The 22707-nt window shown below is 51.3% G+C and overlaps 1 protein-coding gene across 6 annotated transcripts in view; it reads right to left on the bottom strand.

The window, feature by feature from the left end:
* The window catches only part of RPS23 (ribosomal protein S23), a 37819-nt gene that overhangs the window by 5854 nt on the left and 9258 nt on the right, over window positions 1-22707 (bottom strand). For 2 of the 6 annotated variants that reach the window (XM_075315744.1, XM_075315743.1), the window contains 4 exons: window positions 12869-13831; window positions 12395-12451; window positions 12088-12123; window positions 11468-11730 (listed from right to left, as the gene is read on the bottom strand). In XM_075315744.1, the coding sequence (XP_075171859.1) occupies window positions 11481-11730; window positions 12088-12123; window positions 12395-12451; window positions 12869-13831 (1306 nt within the window). In that variant the 3' untranslated portion in view covers window positions 11468-11480. Of the gene's footprint in view, window positions 1-1539; window positions 1640-11467; window positions 11731-12087; window positions 12124-12394; window positions 12452-12868; window positions 13832-22707 lie in introns of those variants that run through there. The other 4 variants (XM_075315745.1, XM_075315746.1, XM_075315747.1 and 1 more) reach the window with 4 other exon arrangements.

The following is a 22707-nucleotide window of genomic DNA, read 5'->3' as shown; positions in this document are numbered from 1 at the left end:
AGGGATATAGTAAGAGGATATTAATATTTAACCCCTTACAGACAGATATACCGATACATCAAAGGTTGTGCGTTTCCCCGCATGTCAGCTAACATATTCGGAGATCCACCGGAGCCTGTAAAATCGTTAAAGGGAACCTGTCAGGTCCCTTGTGTGTTCTAACCTCCAAGCAGGGTGATGTGTGGCCTAGTAACCCCTTCCTACCCATCCGTGTTGTAATAATGTGTAATATGAATGTATTAAAAAAAAAAATTATTACTTACATGTTCTTTATGTAAATGATCAGAGGGTCTAGTCCCATGGACGTTGCATTGCCCCATGGGCATTTGCATGGTTTATGTGGTATCACAGCCCTGTGGGCGATACCATGGATTTGCATGAGTGACGTCCTTGAGATCCCACGCGTGCGCACTTACCATACCCGCAGCTTTGTTATCTGGGTGCTTACTTGTCGGCTTCAGACGCGCTTTGTGCATGGTCGGAACTGCAGGAGTCTTCTGAGCATGCGCAGAGCGCGTCTGAAGACAACAAGCAAGCACTGGTATAACAAGGCTGCGGGCAATGGTAAGTGCACACGTGCGGGATTTCAAGGAGCTCACGGTGACGTCGCTCATGTAAATCCATGGTATCACCCGCGATACCACGGAAAGCATGCAAACGCCAACAGGGCGATGCAACGCCCAGGGGACTAGACCCTCCGATCATTTACATAGGGAACATTAAGTAGTAAAAGGTTTTTTTTATACATTCACATTACACAATATTACAACACAGGGATGGGTAGGAAGGGGTTACTAGGTCACATCACCCTGCTTGTAGGTCAGAACGCATATGGGACCTGACAGGTTCCCTTTAAATCTTGCCATCAATCTCTTGACTGCGGGATGCTATGCACCAGCGGGGAGAGAGTCATCCCCTGCTCCTATTGGTGGCCTCGTGACATGGCGCACCGATGAGTTGCCATAACAGCCGGGGGTCCACTGCTGACCCCCATCACGGCCATGCTATAGTTCCTGTGAAACCAATGATCACAGATGAAGATTTGCCAGTAGAAAAACATTGGCGGGGGGGGTTTGGGGGAAAAAAAATTTTTTTAAATAGAAAAAAAATTTTTTGCACTATAGGAAGAAGGGGTGGAGCAAAAAATACAAAAAAACCCCACCAAGTGGTGAAGGGGTTACTGTGCAGTAATAGCAGCATTATACAGCTCAGGTGCTATATATGGTGTAATACAAGGAGCGCAGTGTGTAATATAGTCACATCCGCCGCAGTATACACGTGTAGTGTGATATATGTGATAGCTGGAGGGACAGGAGGGATACCGCTCCATTACATAGAGTAACACGGCGCAGTGCTGTAGTAGAAGGCCGGTCACACGGCAGCAGCCTGCGGCCTCCTCACACGCTGGCCGTCATGGCGCCTCCGCCCCGGCCGCATGGAGTCACCAGTCTGCCCGGGTGTCCTCTCCCACAGCCCCGTGGCTCCCCGGACACCCCCGGCCGCTCCCCGCGCCTCTCCCGCACGCTCAGCCTCACTCACCCATCCTGCCTGCACGACGGCCAACTGCGGAAAGAACGATACCCAGAAGCCACCGAGAGACCCAGGCGCTGCCAGGACCCCAGAGAGGCTGTCCTGAGCTATGCCTGATCCGGAAATATCCACTCTACAGCCTGTTTCGCTTGATAGGCCAGCCTCACATACGGGATATCTGCCTGGACGTGATTAATATTGTCCCCACACGACTCGCTGATGATTTTATGCTTCAAATGTTGCAGCTTTATTTTGCTCGACTCAGGCAGTAGTCGGCTAGCGCCTTAAGAAAACTACAACTCCCATGATGCTTAGCGTTTCCTGGGGCTTTAAACAGGCTTCTTACAAAGGCGTCTGGTCACGTGGGCATAGCCCTCAACTCATGGCAGCTGTGTGGCACGGAGCTGAGACCTGTAGATCCCCCCCCACCCCACACACACTATGGTTGAGCCTAAAATATGCGGGCTCCTGTTGATATATTAGTGAGGACATTAGGACGTATGGGTTACTGGTATATGTTCCCATCTTGATATAAATGTTCCAATCCTGGGGGCTCCTTCGCGGTATATATGTCCCCATCCTGGGTCCCATCCTAGTATATATGTCCCCACCCTGGGTCCCATCCTGATATATATGTCCCCACCCTGGGTCCCATCCTGGTATATATGTCCCCACCCTGGGTTCTATCCTGGTATATATGTCCCCACCCTGGGTCCCATCCTGGTATATATGTCCCCACCCTGGGTCCCATCCTGGTATATATGTCCCCACCCTGGGTCCCATCCTGGTATATATGTCCCCACCCTGGGTCCCATCCTGGTATATATGTCCCCACCCTGGGTCCCATCCTGGTATATATGTCCCCACCCTGGGTCCCATCCTGGTATATATGTCCCCACCCTGGGTCCCATCCTGGTATATATGTCCCCTCCCTGGGTCCCATCCTGGTATATATGTCCCCACCCTGGGTCCCATCCTGGTATATATGTCCCCACCCTGGGTCCCATCCTGGTATATATGTCCCCTCCCTGGGTCCCATCCTGGTATATATGTCCCCACCCTGGGTCCCATCCTGGTATATATGTCCCCACCCTGGCTCCCATCCTGGTATATATGTCCCCACCCTGGCTCCCATCCTGGTATATATGTCCCCACCCTGGCTCCCATCCTGGTATATATGTCCCCACCCTGGCTCCCATCCTGGTATATATGTCCCCACCCTGGGTCCCATCCTGGTATATATGTCCCCACCCTGGGTCCCATCCTGGTATATATGTCCCCACCCTGGGTCCCATCCTGGTATATATGTCCCCTCCCTGGATCCCATCCTGGTTTATATGTCCCCACCCTGGGTCCAATCCTGGTATATATGGTCCCATCCTGGTATATATGTCCCCATCCTCGTATATACAGCTCTGGCAAAAATTAAGAGACCACTGCATAGTTTTAAAAAAATCAGCATCTCTACATGTCTGATAGCAATTGTTCCATTCCAGTATCAGTTGAATTCCACCAGAGTCCACCTCATTCTACTTAATGAGCTTCTGATTAGGTGATCACCTGAACGAAATTTTATGTAAGGAAGGAAAGCATAAGAAACACTGCTGTGGTCTCCACAATCCTCCTGCAATAGGAGAAGCTGGAGGCAAAACAAGTGCTAGGAATATCCCAAAAGTAATAGGAATGAAAAAATAACTTTTAACCATGCCAAAGGAGGTGAAAAGTCTTGAGTGAGGAAAAGAAGGGCTCAATTCTGGCTTTACGAGCAGAGGGATACAGTGAGCATCATGTTGCCTCCATCCTTAAAATTTCTAAGACGGCCGTCCATTACAACAAGGTGAAGCAGCAGACATTGGAGACAACAAAGCTACAGCCCGGCAGAGGGCGAAAGCGACTCTCCACTGACCGGGATGACTGTCATCTTATTCGAATATCACTCAGCAACCGCAGGATGACATCAAGTGACCTACAAAAGGAAGGGCAAATGGCAGCCGGGGTGAAGTGCACGGCAAGATCAGTTCATAACAGGCTCCTAGAGGCAGGGCTCAAGTCATGTAAAGCTAGAAAAAAGCCTTTCATCAATGAGAAGCAAAGGAGAGCCTTTAAGGATATAAGGATTGGACCATAGAGGACTGGAGTAAGGTCATCTGCTCTGATGAGTCTAATTTTCAGTTTTGCCCAACACCTGGTCGTCTAATGGTTAGATGGAGACCTGGAGAGGCGTACAAGCCACAGTGTCCTGCACCCACTGTGAAATTTGGTGGAGGATCGATGATGATCTGGGGATGCTTCAGCAAGTCTGGAATTGGACAAGTTAATCTTTGCAAAGGATCAAGCCGCATACAAGGTTATCCTGGAAAAACAGTTGCTTCCTTCTGCTCAGGCAATGTTCCCCAACTCTGAGGACTGGTTTTTCCAGCAAGACAAGGCGACATGTCACACAGCTAGGTCAATCAATGTGTGAATGACGGACCACCACATCAAAACCCTGTCATGGCCAGCCCAATCTCCAGACCTGAACCCCATTGAAAACCTCTGGAATGTAATCAAGAGGAAGATGAATAGTCACAAGCCATCAAACAAAGAAGAACTGCTTACATTATAGCACCAGGAGTGGCATAAGGTCACCCAAAAGCCGTGTGAAGAATGGTGGAAAGCAGCCAAGACGCATGAAAGCTGGGATTGAACATCATTGTTTTTCCACAAAATATTAATTTCTGAATCTTCCTGAGATAAAACATTATTAGTATTGTTGTGTGTAAATGATTCTGAACTTGTTTTCTTTGCATTATTTGAGGTGTGAAAGCGCTGTGCATTCTGTGCATTGTTCTGTTATTTTCACCATTTCTCATTTTCATAAAATAAATACAGAATTTATTGCTTAGAAATTCAGAGATGTCGTCAGGAGTTTATACAGTCATGGCCAAAAGTTTTTAGAATGCTACAAATATTAATTTTTACAAAGTCTACTGCTTCAGTTTTTCTAATGGCAATTTGCATATACTCCAGAATGTCATAAAGAGTGATCAGCTTAACAGCAATTACTTGCAAAGTCAATATTGGCTAAGAAAATGAACTTCAACCCCCAAAACACATTTCAACATCATTGCTTTCCTGCCTTAAAAGGAGCAGCTAACATTGTTTTAGTGATTGTTCTATTAACACAGGTGTGGGTGTTGATGAGGACAGGGCTGGCGATCAATCAGTCATGATTAAGTAAGAATGACACCACTGGACACTTTAGGGCTGCTTCTCACTTGCGAGTTTCTCGCAGTAGAGCAATGTGAGAAAATCTCGCATTGGAATCGGACACATGTTAGTGAATGATTCAGCTCTCATCTGCGATTTTTTTCTCAGTCCAAATCGGACCGAGAAAAAAATCGCAGCATGCTGCTTTTTTGCGAGTTTCTACTGCGAGTTTCTCCAATGCAAGTCTATGGGAGCGTGTAAAAAATCGGATGTCACGGGACGGCACTCACACCATCTTAGTGACATCCGATTTTCTAAATACATTTCTCGCATGTTTCCTAAAACACTGGAAACGAGCGATGTCTCCCAATGTCTGTCAATCACTATTCCCTGTCAGTCGGTCTCTCCCTCTCGGTCTCTATTCTCTCTCTGTCGGTCCGTCACTATCTCTGTCCCTCTCTCACAGTCTGTCGGTCAGTTTCCACCCCTCTCTCATACTCACCGATCCCCGGCGCGGCGCTGCACGGCTTTCTCACTGCTCCGGCGGCTTTTACTATTTTGAAAAAGCCGGCCGCTCATTAAAGAATCTCGTATTCCCTGCTTTCCCCGCCCACAGGCGCCTATGATTAGTTGCAGTGAGACACGCCCCCACGCTGAGTGACAGGTGTCTCACTGCACCCAATCACAGCAGCCGGTGGGCGGGTCTATACTGTGCAGTGAAATAAATAAATAAATAATTAAAAAAAATGGCGTGCGGTCCCCCCCAATTTTAATACCAGCCAGATAAAGCCATACGGCTGAAGGCTGGTATTCTCAGGATGGGGAGCTCCACGTTATGGGGAGCCCCCCACCCTAACAATATCAGCCAACAGCCGCCCAGAATTGCCGCATACATTATATGCGACAGTTCTGGGACTGTACTCGGCTCTTCCCGATTTGCCCTGGTGCGTTGGCAAATCGGGGTAATAAGGAGTTATTGGCAGCCCATAGCTGCCAATAAGTCCTAGATTAATCATGTCAGGCGTCTATGAGACACCCTCCATGATTAATCTGTAAATTACAGTAAATAAACACACACACACATGAAAAAATCCTTTATTGGAAATAAAAAACACAAACACATTCCCTCATTACCAATTTATTAACCCCGACAAACCCTCCATGTCCGGCGTAATCCACGGACTCCAGCGTCGCTTCCAGCATGAAGGTGACAGGAGCTGCAGAAGACACCGCCGCTCCGGTCACCTCCAAGCAGCAACTGAGGTGAGTAGCGCGATCTGCTGAGCTGTCACTGAGGTTACCCGCTGTCACTGGATCCAGCGGTGACAGCGGGTAACCTCAGTGACACCTCAGCAGATCGCGCTACTCACCTCAGTTGCTGCTTGGAGGTGACCGGAGCGGCGGTGTCTTCTGCAGCTCCTGTCACCTTCATGCTGGAAGCGACGCTGGAGTCCGTGGAGTACGCCGGACATGGAGGGTTTGTCGGGGTTAATAAATTGGTAATGAGGGAATGTGTTTGTGTTTTTTATTTCCAATAAAGGATTTTTTCATGTGTGTGTGTTTATTTACTGTAACTTACAGATTAATCATGGAGGGTGTCTCATAGACGCCTGACATGATTAATCTAGGACTTATTGGCAGCTATGGGCTGCCAATAACTCCTTATTACCCCGATTTGCCAACGCACCAGGGTAAATCGGGAAGAGCCGGGTACAGTCCCAGAACTGTCGCATATAATGTATGCGGCAATTCTGGGCGGCTGTTGGCTGATATTGTTAGGGTGGGGGGCTCCCCATAACGTGGAGCTCCCCATCCTGAGAATACCAGCCTTCAGCCGTATGGCTTTATCTGGCTGGTATTAAAATTGGGGGGGACCGCACGCCATTTTTTTAAATTATTTATTTATTTCACTGCACAGTATAGACCCGCCCACCGGCTGCTGTGATTGGGTGCAGTGAGACACCTGTCACTCAGCGTGGGGGCGTGTCTCACTGCAACCAATCATAGGCGCCTGTGGGCGGGGAAAGCAGGGAATACGAGATTCTTTAATGAGCGGCCGGCTTTTTCAAAATAGTAAAAGCCGCCGGAGCAGTGAGAAAGCCGTGCAGCGCCGCGCCGGGGATCGGTGAGTATGAGAGAGGGCTGCTAACTTCAGTCACTCGGGGGATTAGTGGTCACCGGTGAGCCCTTCACTGGTGACCGCTAATCAGGGCGCGACACAGACAGAGCCGCGGTATGACAATGAAGTCGGGTGAAGTTCACCCGAGTTCATTCTGACAGTGCGGCTCTGTCTGTGTCTGCTGTCATCTGCCATTCAGCTCTGCTACATGGCTGTCTGTGTCTGCTGTCAGCGGCCATGTAGCAGCGCTGAATGGCAGATGACATAGTAAAAAATACGCATTACACACGCTAGTAAAATCTCAGAAATAGCATCGCACTTGCGTTGCACTCGCACCTAACGTGAACTAAAATCAGCCGAGTTTTTTTCAGCCCAGTCGGACCGATTTTACTCGCATAGATGTGTTTCCACCCTTAAAAGGAGGCTGGTGCTTGGTATAATTGTTTCTCTTCAGTTAACCATGGTTATCTCTAAAGAAACACGTGCAGCCATCATTGCTCTGCACAAAAATGGCCTAACAGGGAAGAGTATCACAGCTACAAAGATTGCACCTCAGTCAACAATCTATCGCATCATCAAGAACTTCAAGGAGAGAGCTTCCATTGTTGCCAAAAAGGCTCCAGGGCGCCCAAGAAGGACCAGCAAACGCCAGGACCATATCTTAAAACTGTTTCAGCTGCGGGATGGGACTACCAGCAGTGCCGAGCTAGCGCAGCAATGGCAGCAGGCTGGTGTGAGTGCTTCTGCACGCACTGTGAGGCGGAGACTGCTTGAGCAAGGCCTGGTTTCAAGGAGGGCAGCAAAGAAGCCACTTCTCTCCAGAAAAAACATCAGGGACCGACTGATATTCTGCAAAAGGTGCAGGGAGGGGACTGCTGAGGACTGGGGGAAAGTCATTTTCTCAGATGAATCCCCTTTTCGATTGTTTGGGACATCTGGAAAACAGCTTATTAGGAGAAGAAGAGGTGACGCTACCACCAGTCTTGTCTCATGCCAACTGTTAAGCATCCGGAAACCATTCATGTGTGGGGTTGCTTCTCAGCCAAGGGAATCGCACCACTCACAGTCTTGCCTAAAAACACAGCCATGAATAAAGAATGGTACCAGAATGTCCTCCAAGAGCAACTTATCCCAACTGTCCAAGAGCAGTTTGGCCCCAACAATGCCTTTTCCAGCATGATGGAGCTCCTTGCCATAAAGCAAAGGGGATCACTAAATGGCTCATGGAACAAAACATAGAGATTTTGGGTCCATGGCCTGGAAACTCCCCAGATCTTAATCCCATTGAGAACTTGTGGGCAATCATCAAGAGACGGGTGGACAAACAAAAACCAACAAATTCTGGCAAAATGCAAGCATTGCTTATGCAAGAATGGACAGTTATCAGTCAGGATTTGGTCCAGAAGATGATTGAGAGCATGCCCGGGAGAATTGCAGAGGCCCTGAAGAAGAAGGGTCAACACTGCAAATATTGACTTGCTGCATTAACTCATTCTAACTGTCAATAGAACCTTTGGTCTCATAATATGATTGCAATTATATTTCTGTATGTGATGTAAACATCAGACAAACACAATAAAACACCAGAGGGCAACAGATCATGTGAAAATAGCATTTTGGTGTCATTCTCAAAACTTTTGGTCATGACTGTAGAATAAAGAACAATTTACATTTTACTCAAAAATATAAAGAGAAAAATCAGAAAAACTGACAATTGTGCAAGCGGTCTCTTAAATTTTGCCAGCGCTGTATGTCCCCATCCTGGGTCCCGTGTTGGTATATATGTCCCCATCCTCGGTCCCATGCTGGTATATATGTCCCCATCCTGGGTCCCGTGTTGGTATATATGTCCCCATCCTCGGTCCCATGCAGGTATATATGTTCCCACACTGGGCCCCTTCTCTTAACACAAGAAAAAAAATAACATTCTACTCACCTTTGCCGTCTCCCATGTTGCACGGTCCTCTGTAGGCAGCGTCAGCTGGTGGCCTCTGTTTGGCTGGCAGCATGTATTGCAGTGCAGGGAACTGACAGGACTCTGTGGCGCAATACATTTCAGCTGTATTGTGCGCCCACAGACAGACTTGCAGCTGAAGCAGGCACTGGGGTTGGTGGCGATTGTTTTGCTCCTACCACCACCTTTGTCATTGCGCCTCCCCCAGCATCCAGCACAACGCAAGCAGCGCTATGTAAGTAACATAAAACCCTCCTTCACGTCGCCCCACATACGTTAGTCATCATCTTTCACACTCAGGCAGGTAACATCACCCCCTTTTCCATACAGTCGGACTAGAGTAACATCACCTCCTTCCCCACGTAACTCCCCAGCAAGCAGCCCCACGAGAGTAAAATCACCCCCTACCAAGGCAGCTCCCCAGCACCACGCGAGTAATATCACCCCCTTTTCCTTCATGCGGCCCCGCAGCTCCGCTCCATGCAGCACGCAGCCCCGCTCCACGCAGCACGCAGCCCCACTCCACGCAGAACGCAGCCTCACGTGAGTAACATTACACCCAAGCCCTACACATAAAGTGATCACACTGCGATGCCACCCGGAGTGGAATCTTTACACTGATGTCCCTGGTTACGGAGCCACCTTCTCCGCTGAGTGAACAATTCTCAGTTGTCACCTAGAAAGGAGTTTGGAAACTGCACAAAACAATTCGGCAATTAGCAAGACGCCCCCTATAAAAGAGCAGTCCTGCAGGTGGTGACCGCAGACCATTTCTCTGTTCTCATCCTTTTTGGCTGTTGTTTTGGTCACTTTTGCATATTGTCATTGCTCTCACCCCTAGAGGTAGCATGAGGCGATGTCTACCACCCACAGAAGTTGCTCCGGTAGTGCAGCTCATCCAGGATGGCTCATCAATATGAGCTGTGGCAAGACGTTTAGCTGTGTCTAGACTAGGAGACAGGCCAGTACACCAGGAGACGTGGAAAGGGCCGTAGAACGGCAGCGACCCAGCAGCAGGACCGCAACCTCTGCCTTTGTGCAAGCAGGAGCAGCGCCAGAGCCCTGCAAAATGACCTCCAGCAGCCACTAATCTCCATGTGTTTGCTCAAACTGTCAGGAACAGCCTCCATGAGGGTGGTATGAGGGTCCGACATCCACAAGTGGGTGCTGCGCTTACAGCCCAACACCGCGCAGGGCGATTGGCAGATCCGACACCGGCACCCCGTGCTCTTCACGGATGAGATCAGGTTCACACTGAGCACGTGGCATTATGTCTTGTCCTTTCTCGCAGTCTCCACCGCTAATTCATTCACTTTAAAGTAAAAAAAGAGAATGGCCTCCTCGGGGGACCCCCGGCTCCTCCACTGCATCCCTCTTGTGGCCGGTGTGTTCATGCTAAATGATGCAACCGGCACCATGACGTAATATCGCCAGCGGAGCTACATGAAGGCTTCCTGATCCTCCAAGAGTGACGGCCATCGATCTTCCCCCCACAGAGTGACTGATGGACCACGGATCCCCCCAGAGTGACTGATGAGCCACGGATATCCCCAGAGTGACTGATAGGCCACGGATCCCCCCAGAGTAATGACGGGCCATGGATGTCCCCAGAGTGACTGATGAGCCACGGATATCCCCAGAGTGACTGATGAGCCACGGATATCCCCAGAGTGACTGATGGGCCACGGATCCCCCCAGAGTAATGACGGGCCACGGATCTCCCCAGAGTGACTGATGAGCCACGGTTCCCCCCAGAGTGACTGATGAGCCATGGATATCCCCAGAGTGACTGATGGGCCACAGATCCCCATAGAGTGATGGGCCACAGATCCCCAACGGAGTGATAGTTCACAGATCCTCCAAGAGCGACGGCCATAGATCTTCCCCCCCAACAGAGTGATGAGACTTGGATTCTCCAAGAGTGATGGCCATGGATCCTCTCCTACACTGAGTGACTGACGGGCCACAAATCCTCCCAGAGTGATGAGCCACAGATCCCCATAGAGTGACAGGCCACAGATCACCATAGACTGACAGGCCACAGATCCGCATAGACTGAAGGGCCACAGATCATCCAAGAGTGATGGCCATGGATCTTCTCCCCCACGGAGTGACTGACGGGGCACAGATCCCCCCAGAGTGACGAGCCACAGATCCCCATAGAGTGGCGAGCCACAGATCCCCATAGACTGATGGGCCATAAATCCCCATAGAGTGACGGGCCACAGATAATCCAAGAGTGATGGCCATGGATCTCCCCCCCCCCACCGGAGTGACTTATGGGCCACAGATCCTCATAGAGTGGCTAACGGGTCACAGATCCCCATAGAGTGACAGGCCACAGATCCCTCCAGAGAGATGGGCCACGGATCCTTCCAGAGTGATGGGCCATGGATCCCCTTAGAGTGACGGGCCACGGATCATCCCAGAGTGACAGGCCACGGACACTGTCCAGAGTGAAGGGCCACGGATCCCCCTAGAGCGACGGGCCATGGATCCCCACAGAGTGATGGGCCACGGATCCTCCAGAGTGACAGGCCACGGATGCCCCTATATTGATGGGCCACGGCTTCCCCCGGAGTGACGGGCTATGAGCAGTAGTCCAGATTGCTGTTCTAAAAATCCTTCCGTGGTTGCTACAGACACTGTGATACCAAAAATGTGTAGTATGTTTGTTTGCTTTGTTTTTTAAATAATAAAGGACTTTTTCCCAGGCTCACTCTCAGCCCTCTCCGCATCTACACCGGTGGTCCGGGGCTCAGTTTGAAGCCAGTTGGGGTCACAGTCCAAGTCGGCCGGGGTCACGGACACAGCAGGGTTTCTGGGGCTCGGTTGTGACTTTATACTTTTTTGGTCTGTGTCCCCTTTTCTTACCCCGGCACCATCCTCCTTAGTCCTTGGTGTCCTTACACAGCACCAAAATAAGGATCTGAAGAATCTGCAGGAGATAATATCGGGGTGAGGATTCCTGAGAATGGACGGGTCTGGGGGGGACAAGGGGTCTGCTGAGAAGGGTCCAAACTGGGGAGGAGGGGGGGGACCATTTCTCTGTGATCTTGCTATAATTCCTGGAGACCCCAGATGCTTTTGGGGAGTCTTACACGCGGGTCCCCCACAATCTGCAGGGAAATGTTTGGGAAACTCCAGGAAATCTTAAGGGTAAACTGCATTAGTGTAAATGTGAGTAATTTGGCTTTCGGTAATAGAGAGGGGTCCTAACGGGAGAACCCTCCCCGTTACCTCTATTTATTCTAATCTGGCAGGAATAAAGGGATCTCCATAGTTTTGCACATACCTGGAAGGTTTTCTCTCCCCTTTGCTGCTTTTGCTGCTAATAGGAAAGATAAGAATTCATTATTAATACATTTTGGGGTAAAAGTAGATGAGAGTCAAATTCCTGTAACAACTCCCCCCATCCTCCTCCTCTACCTCTGGAGCACTTTATGCAATCACAGATAAATAACTTTTATATCCTTTTTGCCGCCACCAGAGGGCGCTCACCGCAGACTGATTTATGAGTCTGTGTTTCCTGTATAAATCCCTATGTAGTGAGCGCCCTCTAGTGGCAGCACCAAATAAACCGAAGATAAACCGTCACTCACGTGTTCTTCTCTTTGTATCTTCTGAGAAATTTTGGTCTCCACCACCTGCGTCTTGTCCTAAGAGAGAGATTAAAAAAAAACAAAAAAAAAAACCAAAAGTGGTAAATTTTAGATGTGACCTGAATGTCCGCTACAAGGACTTCAGTCTTAGGGCATGGTCACGTGTGACGTTTATTTTTTGTCTTGCGCCCATACACTTGCATTGGTGAGTCTGATCCGATATTTGCAGATATACGCAGCACGCTGGGATTTATTCCTCAGTCCGAAAACAGCAGAGGAAAAAACAGAACATCACGGACGCATTGAATAACATGGGGCGAGGGCCGCCTGATTACGGGTCACACTCGGTGATTTATAAGCAGAAGTGAGAGGACACAAACTGTGTATTATTCATTATAAGTCACAGTAAAATGTAAACTCTGCGGTCACTGCACGGAGAATACAGGGGGGTATATACACACATATAGCACATACCTCTCTACGGCTGTGGCCTCTGATTTTCTCTCCTCCTCTTCCTCGATGTTACTCTCCTCCTCTTCCTCGATGTTACTCTCCTCCTCTTCCTCGATGTTACTCTCCTCCTCTTTCTTGATGTTACTCTCCTCCTCTTTCTTGATGTTACTCTCCTCCTCTTTCTTGATGTTACTCTCCTCTTCTTCCTTGATGTTACTCTCCTCCTCTTTCTTGATGTTACTCTCCTTCTCTTTCTTGATGTTACTCTCCTCCTCTTTCTTGATGTTTCTCTCCTTCTCTTTCTTGATGTTACTCTCCTTCTCTTTCTTGATGTTACTCTTCTCTTTCTTGATGTTACTCTCCTCCTCTTTCTTGATGTTACTCTCCTCCTCTTTCTTGATGTTACTCTCCTCTTTCTTGATGTTACTCTCCACTTTCTTGATGTTACTCTCCTCTTTCTTGATGTTACTCTCCTCCTCTTCCTTGATGTTACTCTCCTTCTCTTCCTTGATGGTACTCTCCTCCTCTTCCTCAATGTCACTCCCCTCCTCAATGTCACTCACCTTCTCCTCTTCCTCGATGTCACTCTCCTCCTCCTCTTCCTTGATGTCTCTCTCCTCCTCTTCCTCAATGTCACACCCCTCCTCCTCTTCCTCGATGTCACTTTCCTCTTCCTCAATGTCACTCTCCTCCTCCTCCTCGATGTTACTCTCCTCCTTCTCTTCCTTGATGTAAATCTCCGTGATGTTTCTCTCCTCCTCCTCTTCCTCGATGTCACTTTCCTCTTCCTCAGTGTCACTCTCCTCCTCCTCCTCGATGTTACTCTCCTCCTTCTCTTCCTTGATGTAAATCTCCGTGATGTTACTCTCCTCCTCCTCTTCCTTGATGTCACTTTCCTCTTCCTCAGTGTCACTCTCCTCCTCCTCCTGGATGTTACGCTCCTCCACCTCCTGCCTCTTCATCTCCTCCTCGTCTTCCTCCACCCTATAAGTAGATAAGGCAGTGAGAGTTCGGTACGCATTCTCTGTGCTCTATAGATGTATTATTTATTTCCCGTACTTTTATAGCACCATTATACTCATACACCGCTGGGGCTCACAATTTAAATTCACTATCTGTACATTTTTTTCTGTTTGGTAAGAAACATAAACCCATGAAAACACCGAGAAAACACAACAACTCCTCATAGATGTTGTCTTTAGTTGAATTTGAACCCAGGAATTTAGCAGTGCAAAGCAACAGTGCTAACCACTGAGCCACCGAATAGTGCTAACCACTGAACCCACCGTACAGTGCTAACCACTGAGCCACCGAATAGTGCTAACCACTGAACCCACGTACAGTGCTAACCACTGAGCCACCAAATAGTGCTAACCACTGAACCCACCATGCAGTGCTAATCACTGAGCCACAGTACAGTGCTAACCACTGAGCCATTGAATAGTGCTAACCACTGAGAGACTCTACAGTGCTATCCACTGAGCCACCATGAAGTGCAAACTGACCCACCATACAGTATTAACCAATGAGCTACTGTGCAGTGCTAATGTGTCGCCCTGGGCAAGCCAGGGGACACAGGTCACACACCACCACACCCTACATCCCAGGTAGGAACATCTAAGCTAACCAAAAATCCTTGTTGCCTTCCTCCAGAGGCTGATGATACACACCAGGGGGTGGGCCAGGCGGTTGGCTCCGCCCACCGAGGAGTTCACAGCTCTGGAGGCGGGAGAAACCAGGCAGTCAGCTCAGGGACGAGCTTGAGTAAACAACGAAGTCGAGTCAGGGAGGAGGAAGTGGAAGGAGTGGAGGAGTAGCCCAGACAGGGCTAAAGTAAACAGCTAAGTGAAAGTGAAGGAACAAAAGGAGTAAAGGAGGAAAGCAAGAGTGGTGACAGAACAGAAAGAGTGTGCAAAGCCTGAAGAGTCCAGCTGAGTGCAGGGCAGGTCAGCAAGGTCAGCAACGGCGGTGACTGTCTGGAGGGGGACCGTTTGGAAGTTCCTGGAAGGACCCCATAGGCTGTGTGCCCGGTGGTCTGGAGCAGTGTTCCGAAGGACAGTCAGCACCAGGGCAGGGGCCTCTCGGACCCCGGCAAGGCTTGTAGTCACCGTAATTTGCCGAATCCGTCAGTGAAGGGGACGTAGATCCCCCAACAACCAAGTCCCGATTGAAGGCAACAGCCCAGCCAGTGTAAGAGAGACACCGCCACCGCCAAGGCACCAGTTTCTTAGGGCCAGCGCCTGCGGGCAAAGAGTAGAGCTCCTCCGGTCCAGCTTGAAGCCGGGGAGCGGGTTACCGGTGGGGACCCATCGCAACCAACAAGTACACAAAGGTGCTAGGAAGAGGGACATCACCGTCACCTACCGGGAGAGCAAGTGCAGCCGTCTGTGGGACCGTTTTACCAGCCGTTTGGTTTACCGTAAAAACTGTGTCAACGTCTCAGGCTGAGTGAGTACCACAGTGCCGCAAGGCACAGCGCTGCCCCCGCGTCCCTGCGCCCACCAGGCCCTGCACCCCCCAAGCCATCACCGGGCCCCGGGATCACCAACCCCTACCCACGGAGGGGCAACACAACACCTGGCTGCTCCGCATCACCATCCCCGGGATCCCCATCCAGAGCAGCGGTGGTGCAATCACCACAACCGTGGGTGGCGTCACGGACAATAAACAATCCCCACACCCAAACAACCCCTTTCACTCACGGGCGAGGAGTGCCGCTCGAGAAACCCCCGGGATCCGGCCCACAGCTCGAGCCACCACTGAGCAGCAGCCGCCGGACCCGAGCAGAAGGGGTGAGCGTAGTGTGCTGACACCCTCCTCTCCGCCCGCGACACTAACCACTGAGCCACCATGCAGTGCTAACCACTGAGCTACCATGCAGTGCTAACCACTGAGCTACCAAGCTGCTAAATGATCTTTAGCAGTCACTGAGGATCTCTACAGTACCCCAGAGTAGCAGCATTACCCAGATCTGTGCCCACATACAAGCCCTTCTCACTGGTATCCAAAAAGGACCCCCATTATTTACAGGGTAATCCTGAGTGTGGCTCATATTCTTCCCACAGTCTCAGACTTTCTGTTAGCAGCCTATGAAGACCAGTCTCCCTCTCCCCATATTATGACGCTCCTGTGGGTTTGATAACATGATTTGCAAGAGTCGGCAACACCGCCTGCTCTCCGCATCTGTGACGCCCTGGGCAAGCCAGGGGTCACAGGTCATCACACCACCACACCTTACATCCCAGTTAGGAACACCAAAGCTATCAAAATCCTTGTTGCCTTCCTCCAGGGGCTGATGTTCACACCAGGGGGTGGGCCAGGCGGTTGGCTCCGCCCACCAAGGAGTACACAGCCCTGGAGGCGGGAAGAACCAGGCAGATAGAAGTGGAAGTTCAAAGTAGAAGGAAGTGGTAGAGGAGCTAAGTGAAAGTGAAGTGGTAGTAGAGCAAGGAAGAAAAGGAACAAAAGTGTACGTAGAAAGGCCTGAAGTTAGTCCAGCTAAGTGCAGGACAGGTCAGCAAGGTCAGCAACAGCGGTGATTGTCCGGAGGGGGACTGCTCGGAGGTTGCTGGAAGGACCGCGTATGGGTAGTGGCCCGGCGGTCTGGAGCAGTATACGAAGGACAGTCAGCACCAGGGCAGGGGCCTCTCGGACCCCGGCAAGGCTAGGAGTCGCCATAATTTGCCGAATCCGTCAGTGAATGGGACGTCGATCCCCCAACAACCAAGTCCCGATTGAAGACAACAGTCCGACCATTAGTGAGGAACACCGCCACCGCCAGGGCACCAGCTCCTCGGGGCCAGCGTCTGCGGGCAAAGTAGGGCTCCTCCGGCCCATATCCAAGCCGAGGAGCGGGTTACCGGTGGGAACCCATCACAACCAACATAGAAATATCAGGTGCAGGTCAGAGGGATATCACCGTTACCTGCTGGGAGAGCAAGTGCAGCCGTCCGTGGGAACCGTCTTTCCAGCCGTGTGGTTTACCGTAAAACTGTGTCAACGTCTCAGGCTGAGTGAGTACCACAGTGTCGCAAGGCACAGCGCTGCCCCCGCGTCCCTGCGCCCACCAGGCCCTGCACCTTCCACTCCATCACTGGGCCCTGGGATCACCAACCCCTACCCACGGAGGGGCAACACAACACCTGGCTGCTCCGCATCACCACTCCCGGGATCCCCATATTGAGCAGCGGTGGTGCTACAAATCACCACAACCATGGGTGGCGTCACGGACAATCTCCCCCAACAAAATTCCCCTTTTCACTCACGGGCGAGGAGTGCCGCTCGAGAAACCCCCGGGATCCGGCCCACCGCTCGAGCCACCACTGAGCAGCAGCAGCCGGACCCGAGCAGAGGGGTGAGCGCGGGGCCGGCACCCTCCTCCCCGCCCGCGACAACTTGGCGTCACGAACAGGATCTTACCGCTCTGCCGTTGGGTAGAGGTGCGCCTTGTGACCGCCGGAGGTATCCGGCTGAAAATTTCCAGAAGTCGCCATCTTTGGCGCGAAAAGTTCCCGCTCGAGCGTCTTCTCGAGTAGCAGAGGCGCGAAGGCCAAAACTCCGCCCCAATAGAGGAGTGGCCGGAAAGAAGCTAAGGGGGACGCAGATGGAGAAATGGCAGCGTCCTCGAATTGGAGTGCGAGAATACCCACCACCGGAGTACCCAAGCTCTGGGGGAAACGAGGCGGAGTAGCTTTTGAGGACTGCGGCCCGGGTGAACTCCCCGCCGGGACCGCTGCGTGGCTGGAGCGGGAGTTGGGCCGATTCTGCGTGAAGGTGAGGGCGCAGAGCCTGCAGCAGTTGATGGATTGGAAGGCAGAGATGCGAAGGATGGTTGCCGTAGTGGGGGCCCGTGAGCAAGGGGCCGCTGCAGCCGTGCCGCGTCGCGATCAGTCCACCCAAACCCCAGAACCGGCCCTGATTGAGTGGGAGACGGACATCAGCACCACGGCTGGGGGTCTGGAGAGAATGTCGTTGATGGAGGAAGAGGTCCCAAGCATGCCGCCTCCGCCGCCATTCCTAACGGCTGTTAGCGGTTCGGGGTTGAACTGCCAGTGGGAAGAAAACCCCATGTACCGCTCGGTCCCGGAGTGGGCCGACCCCCTGCGGTGGTAGCCGCCTCAAGGGCAGCGGATGCCCGCTGCAGCAGTCCCCGTTGGGACCACCTTTGTGTTTGTTTGAAAAGTTTACAGTGAATGATGAAAAATGATTAACCGAAGTTTAACCTGATTCTTTGTGATTGAACCGGCTGGAGCCGTCACCGTTGTCCCCATGGGGACCGTTTAAAAAGTTGTTTTGCATGGGAACTATCCATGGACAAGCCCGTGAACTTGCAGGGCAACCACAAACGTTAAGTGGCTTGTAAGTATGTTGTTTTACAGTACCGTTTTCCGCATTTGCCGCCTCCGGAGAGGCAGGTTGGAGGGAGGGCCCTCAGCAGAGCAGGCTGGGGCCCAGCCACCAAAGGAACCGGTGGCTACCCTCTGGAGGGGAAGGACAGATCCCGCTCGGGTGACTTGTGCTGGACTGTGGGTCAAGGGGTGCTGCCTTGGCTTTAGGGGCAGCATCAGGGCCAGGTTGCTTGGGTGGGAGAGAGCGGAAACCGTACCCGTAAAACTGTTTAGTAACGTTTAAGAAATGTGCCTCCCGTTGTGGGAAGATGTTATGAATCATATGTTATCTTTTTACATTTTACAGAAAAATAAAACCGGTGTTGGACGGGCAGCCCGCGGACGGTCTGCATTTTGCTAAGGGGGAATGTGACGCCCTGGGCAAGCCAGGGGTCACAGGTCATCACACCACCACACCTTACATCCCAGTTAGGAACACCAAAGCTATCAAAATCCTTGTTGCCTTCCTCCAGGGGCTGATGTTCACACCAGGGGGTGGGCCAGGCGGTTGGCTCCGCCCACCGAGGAGTACACAGCCCTGGAGGCGGGAAGAACCAGGCAGATAGAAGTGGAAGTTCAAAGTAGAAGGAAGTGGTAGAGGAGCTAAGTGAAAGTGAAGTGGTAGTAGAGCAAGGAAGAAAAGGAACAAAAGTGTACGTAGAAAGGCCTGAAGTTAGTCCAGCTAAGTGCAGGACAGGTCAGCAAGGTCAGCAACAGCGGTGATTGTCCGGAGGGGGACTGCTCGGAGGTTGCTGGAAGGACCGCGTATGGGTAGTGGCCCGGCGGTCTGGAGCAGTATACGAAGGACAGTCAGCACCAGGGCAGGGGCCTCTCGGACCCCAGCAAGGCTAGGAGTCGCCATAATTTGCCGAATCCGTCAGTGAATGGGACGTCGATCCCCCAACAACCAAGTCCCGATTGAAGACAACAGTCCGACCATTAGTGAGGAACACCGCCACCGCCAGGGCACCAGCTCCTCGGGGCCAGCGTCTGCGGGCAAAGTAGGGCTCCTCCGGCCCATATCCAAGCCGAGGAGCGGGTTACCGGTGGGAACCCATCACAACCAACATAGAAATATCAGGTGCAGGTCAGAGGGACATCACCGTTACCTGCTGGGAGAGCAAGTGCAGCCGTCCGTGGGAACCGTCTTTCCAGCCGTGTGGTTTACCGTAAAACTGTGTCAACGTCTCAGGCTGAGTGAGTACCACAGTGTCGCAAGGCACAGCGCTGCCCCCGCGTCCCTGCGCCCACCAGGCCCTGCACCTTCCACTCCATCACTGGGCCCCGGGATCACCAACCCCTACCCACGGAGGGGCAACACAACACCTGGCTGCTCCGCATCACCACTCCCGGGATCCCCATATTGAGCAGCGGTGGTGCTACAAATCACCACAACCATGGGTGGCGTCACGGACAATCTCCCCCAACAAAATTCCCCTTTTCACTCACGGGCGAGGAGTGCCGCTCGAGAAACCCCCGGGATCCGGTCCACCGCTCGAGCCACCACTGAGCAGCAGCAGCCGGACCCGAGCAGAGGGGTGAGCGCGGGGCCGGCACCCTCCTCCCCGCCCGCGACACATGTCTCACATGTGTGCACACCCTTGGTCATTTCATGCCAGCTCTCGATGAAGCTGGATACATGTCCCCAGCTTTCTAGGTGCAGTGTGCATGAAGCTGGATACATGTCCCCAGCTTTCTAGATGCACTGTGCATGAAGGTGGATATATGTCCCCAGCTTTCTAGATGCACTGTGCATGAAGCTGGATACATGTCCCCAGCTTTCTAGATGCACTGTGCATGAAGCTGGATACATGTCCCCAGCTTTCTAGGTGCACTGTGCATGAAGGTGGATATATGTCCCCAGCTTTCTAGGTGCACTGTGCATGAAGCTGGATACATGTCCCCAGCTTTCTAGATGCACTGTGCATGAAGCTGGATACATGTCCCCAGCTTTCTAGGTGCACTGTGCATGAAGGTGGATATATGTCCCCAGCTTTCTAGGTGCACTGTGCATGAAGCTGGATACATGTCCCCAGCTTTCTAGATGCACTGTGCATGAAGCTGGATACATGTCCCCAGCTTTCTAGGTGCACTGTGCATGAAGGTGGATATATGTCCCCAGCTTTCTAGATGCACTGTGCATGAAGCTGGATACATGTCCCCAGCTTTCTAGATGCACTGTGCATGAAGCTGGATACATGTCCCCAGCTTTCTAGGTGCACTGTGCATGAAGGTGGATATATGTCCCCAGCTTTCTAGGTGCACTGTGCATGAAGCTGGATACATGTCCCCAGCTTTCTAGATGCACTGTGCATGAAGGTGGATACATGTCCCCAGCTTTCTAGATGCACTGTGCATGAAGGTGGATACATGTCCCCAGCTTTCTAGGTGCACTGTGCATGAAGGTGGATATATGTCCCCAGCTTTCTAGGTGCACTGTGCATGAAGGTGGATATATGTCCCCAGCTTTCTAGGTGCAGTGTGCATGAAGCTGGATACATGTCCCCAGCTTTCTAGGTGCAGTGTGCATGAAGCTGGATACATGTCCCCAGCTTTCTAGATGCACTGTGCATGAAGGTGGATACATGTCCCCAGCTTTCTAGATGCACTGTGCATGAAGCTGGATACATGTCCCCAGCTTTCTAGATGCACTGTGCATGAAGCTGGATACATGTCCCCAGCTTTCTAGGTGCACTGTGCATGAAGGTGGATATATGTCCCCAGCTTTCTAGGTGCACTGTGCATGAAGCTGGATACATGTCCCCAGCTTTCTAGGTGCACTGTGCATGAAGGTGGATATATGTCCCCAGCTTTCTAGGTGCACTGTGCATGAAGCTGGATACATGTCCCCAGCTTTCTAGGTGCACTGTGCATGAAGCTGGATACATGTCCCCAGCTTTCTAGATGCACTGTGCATGAAGGTGGATACATGTCCCCAGCTTTCTAGATGCACTGTGCATGAAGGTGGATACATGTCCCCAGCTTTCTAGGTGCACTGTGCATGAAGGTGGATATATGTCCCCAGCTTTCTAGATGCACTGTGCATGAAGGTGGATATATGTCCCCAGCTTTCTAGATGCACTGTGCATGAAGCTGGATACATGTCCCCAGATTTCTAGATGCACTGCGCATGAAGGTGGATATATGTCCCCAGCTTTCTAGGTGCACTGTGCATGAAGCTGGATACATGTCCCCAGCTTTCTAGATGCACTGTGCATGAAGGTGGATATATTTCCCCAGCTTTCTAGGTGCACTGTGCATGAAGGTGGATATATGTCCCCAGCTTTCTAGGTGCACTGTGCATGAAGGTGGATATATGTCCCCAGCTTTCTAGGTGCAGTGTGCATGAAGGTGGATATATGTCCCCAGCTTTCTAGGTGCACTGTGCATGAAGCTGGATATATGTCCCCAGCTTTCTAGGTGCACTGTGCATGAAGCTGGATATATGTCCCCAGCTTTCTAGGTGCAGTGTGCATGAAGGTGGATATATGTCCCCAGCTTTCTAGGTGCACTGTGCATGAAGCTGGATACATGTCCCCAGCTTTCTAGGTGCACTGTGCATGAAGCTGGATATATGTCCCCAGCTTTCTAGGTGCACTGTGCATGAAGCTGGATACATGTCCCCAGCTTTCTAGGTGCACTGTGCATGAAGCTGGATATATGTCCCCAGCTTTCTAGGTGCACTGTGCATGAAGGTGGATATATGTCCCCAGCTTTCTAGGTGCAGTGTGCATGAAGGTGGATATATGTCCCCAGCTTTCTAGAAGCACTGTGCATGAAGGTGGATACATGTCCCCAGCTTTCTAGGTGCACTGTGCATGAAGGTGGATATATTTCCCCAGCTTTCTAGGTGCACTGTGCATGAAGGTGGATATATGTCCCCAGCTTTCTAGGTGCACTGTGCATGAAGGTGGATATATGTCCCCAGCTTTCTAGGTGCAGTGTGCATGAAGGTGGATACATGTCCCCAGCTTTCTAGATGCACTGTGCATGAAGGTGGATACATGTCCCCAGCTTTCTAGATGCACTGTGCATGAAGGTGGATACATGTCCCCAGCTTTCTAGGTGCACTGTGCATGAAGCTGGATACATGTCCCCTGCTTTCTAGGTGCACTGTGCATGAAGGTGGATATATGTCCCCAGCTTTCTAGGTGCACTGTGCATGAAGGTGGATATATGTCCCCAGCTTTCTAGATGCACTGTGCATGAAGGTGGATATATGTCCCCAGCTTTCTAGATGCACTGTGCATGAAGGTGGATACATGTCCCCAGCTTTCTAGGTGCACTGTGCATGAAGGTGGATATATGTCCCCAGCTTTCTAGGTGCACTGTGCATGAAGGTGGATATATGTCCCCAGCTTTCTAGGTGCACTGTGCATGAAGGTGGATATATGTCCCCAGCTTTCTAGGTGCACTGTGCATGAAGGTGGATATATGTCCCCAGCTTTCTAGATGCACTGTGCATGAAGGTGG

The sequence above is a fragment of the Anomaloglossus baeobatrachus genome, chromosome 6, assembly GCF_048569485.1.
Source record: "Anomaloglossus baeobatrachus isolate aAnoBae1 chromosome 6, aAnoBae1.hap1, whole genome shotgun sequence".
NCBI classification, from domain to species: Eukaryota; Metazoa; Chordata; class Amphibia; order Anura; family Aromobatidae; genus Anomaloglossus; species Anomaloglossus baeobatrachus.
The sequence above is the reverse complement of the archived record's forward strand: the minus strand, read 5'-3'. Positions and strand labels throughout refer to the sequence as shown.